The 12,487-nt window shown below is 38.4% G+C and overlaps 1 protein-coding gene across 8 annotated transcripts in view; it reads right to left on the bottom strand.

Annotated features, from left to right (window-relative positions):
* Positions 1–12,487, bottom strand: part of DHX57 (DExH-box helicase 57) — a 98,329-nt gene that overhangs the window by 68,441 nt on the left and 17,401 nt on the right. For all 8 annotated transcript variants that reach the window (XM_010595883.3, XM_003416089.4, XM_010595879.3 and 5 more), the window contains 6 exons: positions 7,865–8,023; positions 6,396–6,584; positions 5,237–6,069; positions 3,394–3,572; positions 1,783–1,904; positions 211–406 (listed from right to left, as the gene is read on the bottom strand). In XM_010595883.3, the coding sequence (XP_010594185.1) occupies positions 211–406; positions 1,783–1,904; positions 3,394–3,572; positions 5,237–6,069; positions 6,396–6,584; positions 7,865–8,023 (1,678 nt within the window). The remainder of the gene's footprint in view (positions 1–210; positions 407–1,782; positions 1,905–3,393; positions 3,573–5,236; positions 6,070–6,395; positions 6,585–7,864; positions 8,024–12,487) is intronic.

The following is a 12,487-nucleotide window of genomic DNA, read 5'->3' as shown; positions in this document are numbered from 1 at the left end:
GGTCTTTATAGAGGAAATTAAGTACAACCAAATAAGAGCTTATATTAAAATATTTTTAAAAGGACTTCAGCCCTACTGAAGGTAGCCATTGATTTAAACTGACCTGAAAGCACATGTCCTAAGTTTTTCATGAATCTCCAGGCTCCAAAAACTCTCTGTGCTTGAAAATTGTAAACATCAGTTACCAGAAAATAAGCAGAGCATACAAACCTTGACGCTTTCTAACCGGATCTGGTATCCCACAGTCAGGCCCACCCTCTCTGCTCTTTCTTTAGCAACACGCTCAGCGACAGAGATTGCAGAGATTCGTCTGGGTTGGGTACAGATGATGTTAGCCACCTTCTCAGGTGGCCCGTTCAGAGAATCATCCAGAATAAATTGTGGAATCTGTGTAGTTTTTCCACATCTATATATCAAAACAAAACCGTCCTAAAATGAGTTTTTTAAGTGCTAAAGAAGTGATCACATGTAATAAGAAAGTAATAAAAGTTAAAGTTGTTCAGCTTCACCTGTCTTCTAAAACTACCACACTCCTTGCCATCAAATCAATTCTGACTCATAGCAACCCTACAGGACAGAGAAGAACTGCCCATAGGGTTTCCAAAGCAGTAATCTTTTTGGAAGCAGACTGCCACATCTTTCTCTCACAGAGTGGGTGGTGGGTTTGAAGCACCAAGCTTTCCGTTAGCAGTTGAGGGCTTAACCACTGTACCATCAGGGCTCCTTCTTCTCAAACTAACCAGTGCCGTCGAGTCGATTCTGACTCATAAACTTAACACTAATTACCTAAATTGATAAATCCTAGGAATTTGCACTCAGATTAACAGGACAATCATATAATAGTTTGATATCACCTTGTACAACTGGAACTATTGAACAGACATCAGACTAAGGCCTGTAAACGTCTCTATGAATGTAAAATTCTCTACATATGAATTCTAAAAAAGCATGAATATTTGCTTATGATTATTAAAGTACTTTGTATGTTTCCCTTTGATGTATACTGATTTGGATATAAATGTACTAAAGTTAAAAAGATAGACACTGGGAGAAATAAGGTTACAACTTTATCAGTGAGTCTGGGTACGTACACGCTTGGAAACAGAAATTAAGCCTCCAACTTGTCCTGGCTAAAAAGGTTTGCGTAACACGTGGGGAGTATAAAACAGGTAAAATAATGTGGCTTAAGTTGTTCCTGAAAGAATAGATAAAAGCTCTAAGTAAAACAAAATAACTCATAAAACTGCAAACTTTCCAAGCTAAATGTCCTGAAACGGTACTTTTAAATTTAAAAGCAGACCTTGTTAAGAGTCTTTAGCTGGGCCCCTGGCCTTAATAGCAGAACTGCATAAGATGGAAGGGGCCCTAGCAGCGTAACAGTTAAGCACTTGGCTGCTAACCGAAAGGCTGGTGGTTTGAATTCACCCAGTGGCTCCTCAGGAGAAAAGACCCAGCAATCTGCTCCTATAAAGATTACGGCGGTTCTGTTCTGTCACACTGGGTCACTCTGCATCGAAAATGACTCAATGACACACCTAACAACAATGAATAATGTCTATAAATTCCTAGATGGATTTCTGAGTTTCCTTTCTTTTTTTTAATAATGTGGCTCTGTTGGCTACAGAAGTTAAAATATTAGCACCTGTGTAAATATTTAATATTTGACAGGAAAAAAGCTCAAATAACAACAGCAACTGGTTTTTTAAAAGTAGAACTAGTTATGGTAACCAGGGCATATATATTTGTAATAAAAGCTGTATCGTGAATAAATTCTATTCTTACCCAGTCATACCACTTATGACAAGCACTTGGTGCTTGCTCAACAATTTAAGAATGGTTTCTCTTTCTTCCCAAGCAGGGAGTGACTGTCTTTCTTGCAGAATAGACTGGAACTGTCTGGAAGCCTAATAAAATCAAAGATAGGGCATCAGTCAGGTCGCTTTAAGTACTTTTCACAAAGCTCTGAATCTGGAGTCCCACCATCACACCCACCCTTTCTGCTCTTTAAAAACTTAGGAGACTGCAGAGATTTGTTGGGACTGGGTACAGATGACCTTAGTCAGAAGTCTGCTTGGAGAATCAGCCAGAATAAGCTATAGATTCTGTGTGATTTTCCTACATCTGAACAAATGGAAAGATCTTATATGAGAAATAACCTCTTACTTAGCACCCATCCAGCTCTTCTTAGCAAGAGTTTCTGCACCAGCACTGTCCAATAGAGCTTTCTGTGTTGATGAAATGTTCTCTATCGATGCTGTCCAATACAGCAGTCTCTAACCACATTTGGCTATTGAGCCCTTAAAATGTGGCTAATGCAACTGAGGAACTGAATTCTTAATTTTGTTTAATTTGAATTAACTTAAATAGCCACATGTAACTAAAGGCTTCCATACTGGACAGCACAGCTCTACACATTATTAGATTTCTTTCCAAAGCAATAATATTAAGAGTGCTCCCTAAAAGGTTCTTTTCAGCCAATCACCATATCTACATAACTCAGTCTGATATCTAATGGCCAACGTTATAAACACTGCATTGTACATTAAAACTATGGATTTTTTTAAGATAATGAGAAATTTATACTAACATGTCATTTCCTGCAAAAAATTTTAACATATAAATTCATTAGCTCTAAACACACTGATCAAAACACATTTTTTTTTGTTTCTACCATATTTATAGTATGATTTTATATGCGTTTTGTTCAATTGGTATTGCATTATAGATGTGATACTGTTACACTGTGTCAAATTTCAGAATCACAGAACTTTAGAACTGGAAAATTAGACAGCATCTAATCTAATCCCCAAAGTAATTAAGCAACTGTCTCTGTCCTATATCCTACTCAGCCTGAACAGTGTACTTACGGGTTCTTTTAAAGTAATCTTCATAGGAGTGGTATAAAAACATGGGCTTTGGGAAGAGAGAGAAATTGACTTGGACCCCTATGTTGCTACCTACTAGTTATGCAACCTTGGACAAGTCATTTATCCCGAGCCTGTGAAATGGGTTAAGACCCCCCCTTCCTTCTCCTTTTACAGACCGATTTTTCTAACGTGAATGACAGTACTCATTTCCCTTCTACGTATGAGACTGTCTATCACAGTGCCAAAGCCACATGGTTCTGAGAATATCTGGATATTGTGTGTGTGTGTGTGTGTGTGTGTGTGTGTGTGTGTGTGTGTGTGCGCATTTGGTATCCACCAGCCATTACATTTTCTAAAAACATCTAGAACATGCCCCCAAATTTGTATGGCATGCAGAAACTTTGACCACTCAGGGTGAAAGAGAATCAAAAGTATACTGGGGAGGGTAGGCAACGCTTCCTAATTCCTAATGCCTTCATGCATACGTTAGGGAGGCAACGCTGGCCATTCTCTCAGCACACCCTACCTGTTTTATTCGGAACTGCTTGCGGATTTTAGCATTTTCAGCATGTACTGATTTTGCCTGCCAGTCATATCTTTTGGAACTCTTTTTCTTAAGGTTCACATAGCTTTCATTCTCCACTATAACTGGTGCAGGGCCTTCATCCTCATCTGCCTCCTCCTCGGGTTCTGTTTCGTTTTCAACTTGAAGGGGATAAAAGGAAACATTTCGATATGGAGCCCTTTCTTTAGCAAAGGGGGAAATTCACTATCTAACAAAGTAACAACAACAACAAAATCATAAAATGGAGAGAAAGTTAAAGCTTGATTAAAACAGATTCATTCATTTCAATACTACTACTTCAATAGCTAAAGAACTTAAAATGCATCTTCATATAAACTTTAGTATAAAAAAAAATAAGTGGTTATTAAACCATAAATTAAAAACAAAGTGGTGAAAATAATGGCATGCTTTGTTGTTAATTCAGTAGTCTTTGCACTCAAGAAATTAACAAAGTTTCAACAATTTGCAAGTGTCCCTAAAAGTCTGTGACACAAAACAACTTGTAAGTTCATCAGCCGATGAGCGGATAAACAAAATGCGGTATATCCGGACGATGGAACAGTATTTAGCAATTAAAGGAATGAAGTACTGCTACATGCTACAAACTGGATAAACCTTGAAAACATTCTGCTGAGTGAAAGCAGCCAGACACACAAGGCCACACATTGTAGGGCGGCATTTCTAGGAGATGTCCAGGATGGACAAATCATACAGTCGGGAAGTAGGTTAGTGGTTGCCAGGGTTTGGAGGAAGACGAATATGGGGAATGAGTGCCAATGGGTAGGGGCTTTCTTTCTGGGGAGCTAGAAGTGTTCTGGAACTAAATAGTGGTGATGGTTCCACAAGTCTGTGAATATACTAAAAACCACTGAGCTGTACACTTTAAAAGGGTGAATTTTACGGTATGTGAATTATCTCAAGAAAGCTGTTAAAAAAAAATGCCCACGACACATAATTTGTCATTTCCCAAGGGACACATTTAGTCCCATGTCCTAGAAGGTGGCATTTGGGAGTAAGTCAGGTGGCTAGAGAGTGAACTCAGCCAACTGTCCAGCATCCCCATCTCAGTACAGCTTTGCTCTTCTCAACTTATTGAAGTTTACCCAGGAACTCTTGTGAAATAATAAAAACTTTTGTTTCTCTGGGAGAAAGGTAGCAAAAAAAACAAGGGAGAATTCTTCGATGAACTGAAAAGGCAGTTTACTTGTGGTGCCAGGATTTGTGCAGCAAATCTGAATCTGGAAAGCCAGAAGCCTGTACAAATATTTCTTTCTTTGAGGATTTAGGGCTTTATACAGATAGCCCTCAACCCCGCAGTGAACCCAGTGCTGTCGAGTCGATTCCGTTCAAGGATCTAGTGTACTAAAAGCAGGAGGGTACAGACAGTGGTACAGAAAGAGAAGCATTTCTAAAAACTCATTTGAAAGTAATTCCATATATAGTACCTGGAGTAAACATATGAAACCAAAAAAATTAAATGAAAGACTTTCTGGGAAGATACTTCAAAGTCCTTCAAACCCTGAGATTCTATACTGCTAAACTAAACTTAAACAGCACTACAAACTTTCAACTCACAGGGCCCAATCACAGTGACATGAAGTATCCTCACAATTAAAGGGCCTCACTATTGAGGTAAGGCTGTAGTTCAGGGGATACTCCTTCCCTTCTGCCCATGGAACTCAGGAGAATGACTTGGCCAAGATCACTGGCAGATACTAGACCAGCCCTCAGAAGCTTTGACTTCTACATTCATTATTCTAAATGCCCTCCACAAGGCCATCCACATGATCAGTGCATTACATACCTTCTGCAATTTGATTTGAAACAAAAGACTTATTTGGAATCACTGGTTTACAACAAGCAAGATTATTCATCTTGGTCCCAGAGGGTGCTGGTAAAAAGTTTACAGGAGGAACACTGTACTTGTGATGGGTATTTGTTAGTAACTTGGCTATTTCAGATTCTTCCTCTAAAAGGGTTATCAAAGAATATACAACAGGTTCCGAAGTTTCTGCAGATGTCAAGGCCTTGTCATAAAGGAACTCAGAAATATGTAAACGACAAGCCAGAGGTAGATTCTCATTGGTGGAATAAAACGCCACCAGGGGAGCTTGGTAAGGGTATTTGTGGTCTTTAGAAAACCGAATTTCAAGTTCATATAAAAAAGATGCATCTTCATGTAGATGAGAATCATCTACAATTCTTTCTATTCTTCCAACAATTTGATTTGGGGGTACTTCATGCTTGAATTTGCATTTGGATCCAAACTTACAATTTCCTTTGAGGTAAAATTTACAGGTTTCAAGCGAAGTCTCCTGTACAGTTTTGGTACTTCCCCTTTGCTTGGATTTGCAAAATTTACTTGCCAAATACTCCAATTCTAATCCGATGGTCCAGACTCTGTTCGGAATTCTTTCTACAAATTTTTCTCCACAGATGGACTTGAGAGCAAGTGCCTCTTCCTGTCGCTGTTCCACACACTCATCCAAGCTGATATGGGCAACTGCCTCGGAAGTCTTCATCCTTTCCCCGAATGTTTCTGAGAAACACTGGGTGAGTAAGTGTTCTAGGGATGCCCCAATATCTCCATCACAAATCCTCAGGGCTGCCTGACAGCGTTCAGTGTTGAAACCATACCTGTCAAGGGCAAAACACAACAAGAATGACTAAATATCAAATCACTGGAGTGGAATTCACTTAAATATATTTACGTGAAATTATGACTACATGTGGGCAGGGCACATGTATTTGGAAAAAGCATCCATGATAATATGTTGCTTCCTTAAATCCACCCCCCATTTACAATTGAGGGTAACTGGCCTAAAGAGAGAGTGTTAGGCCTATCGGTCATTGCTAGAACCCACACAACAGGAAAGTAGTCGAAGATAGGTAGTTGGATTTATAAGATGACTTTTGTCTCCTTGAAGTCCCTCCAAACTCCCGTAAACGTTGAAAGCAATCACCTGCAAAGCTTTTGCACTGCCAATGGTGAGAATCTTGACTCTGGAATCTGAGGTTCCACCAGGGCTGGGCAGGCATACTGCAATGGATTAGGATCAGGAACGAGGGAAGCTTCTTGCCCAGCGGACCAGTACTGCTCATCATCACGATAAGGAGGCTCGTCCTCTTCCTCTTCCCCAGAAATACCTCTCCTAGCAAAGATAACATCTTTATACATTGGGTCTAATTTCTATTTACTTGAAAGAAATATTTAGCTAGGGTCTACGAATGTACACCAAGAAGCCAAAGGACCTAAGATCCTGACTACTCTTCAGGCACTGTTTTAATCCTTCATTAACTGGTAATTCATCTCTTGGCAACTGATATTTATCAAGCATTTATTACATGTCAGGTACTGTGTTAAGTGCTTTATACATACAATCTCTTTTAAACTTGCCAAGAACTCTATGAGATACTACTAGAACCCCCATTTTTCTGATGAACCACTACAACTTTCAGAAGGTTAGTAATTGACTAAGGTTACACAGATGTCCCTGGTGGTGCAAATAGTTGCGCTCAGCTACTAAGTTATACAGCAAAGGGCAACTAGAGATTTTAACCAACGTAGTCTGACCCCAGTGCCTGTGTTCTTAACCACAGAAGCTTTGGCTCTCTCTCTGTTCTCATTCTTAGGAAACAGACAACTGCCTCCTTTGTTATGAGACCAGAAGAACTGGATGGTGCCTGACTACCATTACTGAACATTTTGATCAACGATTCTATCGAAGAATCCTGATCAAAAGGGGAAAAACACAGAACAGGATTTCCGATTCTATTGGACTCCAGACTTCCTGGAGCCATGAAGGTTGGCTAAGCCCCCGAAACTAATATTCTGAGATAATCTTTAAACCTTAAACCAAAAATATCCCCTGAAGTCTTCTTAAAACTGAACAGTAGTTTAGCTTAACTGGTAAAAACGTCTGCCTTGAGTATTAGATCTTTTAAGAACTATCTATATAGGATCAAATTGACAACAGTAACTTGAAAGATTACATAGGAACCTTAGCCGGCAGTGAATTTAGGTTAATGGGGGAGGAAAAACTCAGAAAAGGAGGGTGAGAATGGCTGCACAACTTGAAGAATGTAACCAATGTCACAAAATAGTAAAAGTAGAAACTTGAATTAGTTTATGTTTTGCTGTGTATATTCTCAACAACAAAACAAAATTTTTTTAAAAAAGGAAAAACTGAAAAAGATTAAGATAAAAAGGCAATCTGTATCCCTGTTCACAGATACTGCAAAAAATTCACTCTAAAACCGTTATTGAATAATTATTCTTGTATTTCTCTTGGCTCATTTTCAACTAATTACAAGGCCACAAGAGGATCGGTTTTCATCCAGTGTTCCAAAGACACACAAGATCTTTACACTACCAGTACATCTTCCTTAATATAATAATTTATTCAATAATTGCCCAAATAAAATAATTTACTCAGATCCAGCATCCGCATCCTGTTCCTGTAGGTCTCGCAGAAGAGCTTTTACTTTCTCTTGATTCTCAGAAGTCATATGTAGAGTCTGAAGGGGCACTTTGACTTCGGGCCTCCGTTTGGGTCGTGACTCTCCTTTGCTTGTGCTACTGCTGCTAGGTCTGTAAAGGACATGAGAGCAAAATGACACATTTACCTGCAATCTGAACTTTACACTCTCCTCAGGGTCCCCAAATACACACAACACGAACTGAACTGTCAAATATCTTACCAAAGACAACAATAACTATGAAGAGATTCTCCAGTTTTCTCAAGTATTTACCAGACTTTATTATACTGGAGGAAACCCTGGTGGCATAGTGGTTAAGTGCTACGGCTGCGAACCATAAAGGTCCGCAGTTTGAATCCGCCAGACGCTCTTTGGAAACTCTACGGGGCAGTTCTACCCCGCCCTATAGGTTCGCTATGAGTCAAAATCGACTCGACGGCACTGGGTTATTTGGTTTATTATACTGGAACTACTGGAGAAAACCTGATCTGATTCTCAATCATTAAATCTGGCTTCGCTAACTCCAGAATCCTCTGGAAAACACAATGCTAATGATGACTCTGTCTGTGCTACAAGGGCTTTCAAAAGAAATTGAGAGTCCTTATTTTATTCTACTCTAGGTATGTAATCTGAAAACCATCAATGCAGTCTCATCTTACTTGTGAATATCAGGCCCTATTTTTGAAATACTTATATTATCATTATTTCCTAATTATAAATTAAAGTAAGGATTAAAAAGTACAGAACAAAGAAGAAAACAAAAGCCACCTGAAATCATATCATTCTTTTCATATACATTTTTTGTAAAATTACACAGCACGTCATCTTTTATAAATTGCTTTTTTCCCTTATCAAAATAATGCTGTCATTTCTCTATGATTAAATATTCTTCCATAGCATAATTTTAAATGGTTACATAGAGATACAGATGTATCATTATTTACCGCACCAACCTTTCATTTTTGGAATTTGGATTATTTTAGGGACTCTTTTAGATATTAAAAACAGTAAGCTCTAAAGTTTAATTTTATTTACTAACTTCTTTTTCTTTTGGCAAGTTTTATTGTAAATTTGCACAAATCTAGTGAAACAGAAGAAAATTTCTCTGTATTTAAAATTCAACACATTATTGGAACTTTGAAAAGACCCACATATTAACGTTTGCAAAACTGCATAACAAAGGAAAAAACAGAACTGACTGTGACTTTCAACTACTTAGTTGCAACTTTTGAAGTGATGTCACCTAAAATACATCGTTTCCTACAACTTTGTTTTGAAAAAATTTAAATCTAAAAATATGTAGAATAATTGTACAATAAACACTATTTTCTTAGATTCAGCAATTGTTAATATTCTGCTACATGTACAAAGACACAAATACACACATGCTTCTCTTTCACCCCCTCTCTCTATACACACATATATGACAATACACATAGATACACACACACATCTCTAACCATTTGAACGTAAGTTGCAAATACCATGTTTCATCCTTAAATACTTTAGCATGTATTTCTGAAAAGCTGAGATACAGTCTTATGTAACTATAATACCATTATTACTCTCAAGAAATTTTATATTGATACAGTAATATTGTCCTTTCTAAATTTTTTGATATAGTATCCAATAAAAAATGACATTAGTTATCATGCTTTTAAAAAATTCTTTTAATTTTCGAAGAGCTCAGGCCAACTGTCATGTAGACATTCTCATAATTTGGATTTGTCTCGTCATTTCCTCATGATTAGTAAAAAGAGGGAGGGGAAGAGAGAGAGAAAGAGAATCTCCATATATATGTTCCTATCTCATCCACCATTTATTTGTACACCCATGTACTCTGCCTTCCTTCCTGTTACTATGGATGAATCATATTTGATCCTAATATCAATTTGTGTATTCATACAATGGATCCCAATCAATTTCATCTTCTCAAGGAAATCACTCTGGCACTTGACCCTCTCTGCATCTTTAGTTCCTTAATCTCTTTTGGATAATTCCCATAAGTGTACAGACATACTATATAATGTCTACCATGAGCAAATAATCGAATAAACTGGACTATATGAAGAAGAACACAGCATCAGGGTGGGAGGAAGACATATTAACAACATGCAATATGTAGATGACCCAACCTTGCTTGCTGAAAGTGAAGAAACACTTGAAGCACTTACTGATGAATATCAAAGACTATGGCCTTCAGTATGGACTATACTTTAACACACACAAAAAAACAAAATCCTGGACCAATAAGCAACATCATGATAAACGGAGAACAGATTGAAGATTTTATTTTACTTGGATCCACAATCAACACTTCGGAAGCAGCAGTGAAGAATTCAAATGATGTATTGCATTGGGCAAATCTGCTGCAAAAGACCTCTTTAAAGAGTTCGAAAGCAAAGACGTCAATTTGAGGACTAAGGTGTGCCTGGCCTAAGCCATGGGAAAGCTGGACAATGAATAAAGAAGACTGAAGAAGAGTTGATGCCCTTGAATTATGGTACTGGTGAAGAATAAAGAATATACCATGGACTGCCAAAAGAATGAATAAATCTGTCTTGGAAGAAATACAGCCAGAATGCTCCTTAGAAGCAAGGCTGGCAAGACTTCACCGCATGTACTTTGGATATGTTATCAGGAGGGACCAGTCCCTGGAGAAGGACATCATGCTTGGTAAGACAGAGGGTCAGTGAAAGGGAGGAAGACCCTCTACGAGATGGACTGACACAGTGGCTGAAACAATGGGCTCAAACACAGCAATGACTGTGAGGATGGCGCAGGACCGGGCAGTGTTTTGTTCTGTTGTATATAGGGTCCTCATGAGTCGAAACAGACTTGACAGCACCTAACAACAACAATGTAAAAAAAACAAAACAAACAAGTCCTTGCTTGATTGCACATTTTCCCCTCCATCTATTGTCCCATTTAAAAGAGTTATTTAAATCTTTTTCTCTCTGAAACACACTCTAGTCAGGGTTTCCTCCCCACCAAGTATGCCAATACAGTTCTTGTCAAGGTTACCCATGATGCTCCCATTGCCAAATCCAGCGGACAATTCTCAGTGCTCATTTTTCTTGAGCTATCAGATGTATTTTAAAAAACTGATTATTCTCTCTCCTTTAAAACACCTTTATCATCTGGCTTTTAGAAACCACACTGTCTTAGTTTTCTTTCTACTTAACTGGCAATTCCTTGTCAATCCCCTTTGTCTGATTCTCCTAATCTCTCTTACCTCTAAAGCTTGGAGTGTCTAAGCTCTCAAACTTCAGACCTCTTCTCTAACTATATTCACTCCCTAGGAGGATCTTATCCAGTCCCTTTAAATAGCATTTCTTCATAGAGGACCCACACATTTACTTATCTAGCCTAGATCTTTTTCCTGAACTTCAGACTCATATATCAAACTTTCTTTGACATCTCCACTTGAAGAGAGCCTCCTAACTAGTATCCCTGATTCCAACCCATGTTCCCATATGTTTTCCACACAGCACACATGCATCCTGCTGTGGGGCTACAAATGCCCAGAGGAAGCGGCACCATTTTCTACTTCACGCAAAGGCACATATTGAATACAGCAATCCTGGTCAGAGTGACTGATAATGTCATGCACCCCTACCTCAAACCCTTCAATGGCTTCCCATCTTATTCAAAGCAAAAGCTCAAGTCCCTATAATGGCCTATAATGTCCTACATAGTTTAGCCTCTTTGATCTATCCTCCTATCACTCTCCTCCTCGCTCACCCACTCTAACCACTGGCTTCTGTGCCATTCCTTAAACCTTCTGAACACATTCCTGTCTCAGGGACTTTGCACTTGCTTTTTCCTCTGCCTTGAAATGTTTTTCCCTCAGATAGCTTCATAGCTCACTACTTCAGTTCCTTGTTGTATCTGCTCAAATGGCACTTTATTAGAGGGGCCTTCTCTGATCATTCTATGCAGAACAGCAATTGTCTTCTGGCATTTTCTATACTTTTTATCCACCTTTATTTTTCTCCATAGCACTTACCACCTGTAATGTTACATATTTATTTGTTTACAGTTTTTCTACCCCAACACCATTCTATGAAAGCAAGGACAATACTTTATTCATTGCTGGAATCCTAGTCCCTAAAACAGTGCCTGGTACATAGCAGGCCCTCAGTAAAAATTCGCTGGATGAATGAATGTCTAAAGCTCTATGTTTCGTAAAACAGTGGAGTTGCACCTAGCTCAGAAGTTAAGGGTCTAAAGTCAGTATGTAAATGTATTTAATTTTAAGCTATATTGCACCCAGTATGTAACGCTGGATGCAATATAGCTTAAAATTACTCTGAAACATCCCTTTAAAAAGTGCCAAGTTTGAGACTGATGTATTGTCTCTCAATATGTCCAAATGACTGCCTTCCCTCCAGAATGGAAAAAATGTGGATTCTCTGGCTGAATACTAGATGAAGTATTTGGTTATTTTAGGGGCTATGTATGAAAAAAAAAATTTTTAATCCTGAAATCACATACTCAGTTTTAGCAAGAGGCTAAAACTACAAGAACTTGGAAATTGAGACCGAAAAGAAATAGCAGATCCCTTTCTATCTCG

Source organism: Loxodonta africana, chromosome 26, assembly GCF_030014295.1.
Source record: "Loxodonta africana isolate mLoxAfr1 chromosome 26, mLoxAfr1.hap2, whole genome shotgun sequence".
Classification (NCBI taxonomy): Eukaryota; Metazoa; Chordata; class Mammalia; order Proboscidea; family Elephantidae; genus Loxodonta; species Loxodonta africana.
The sequence above is the reverse complement of the archived record's forward strand: the minus strand, read 5'-3'. Positions and strand labels throughout refer to the sequence as shown.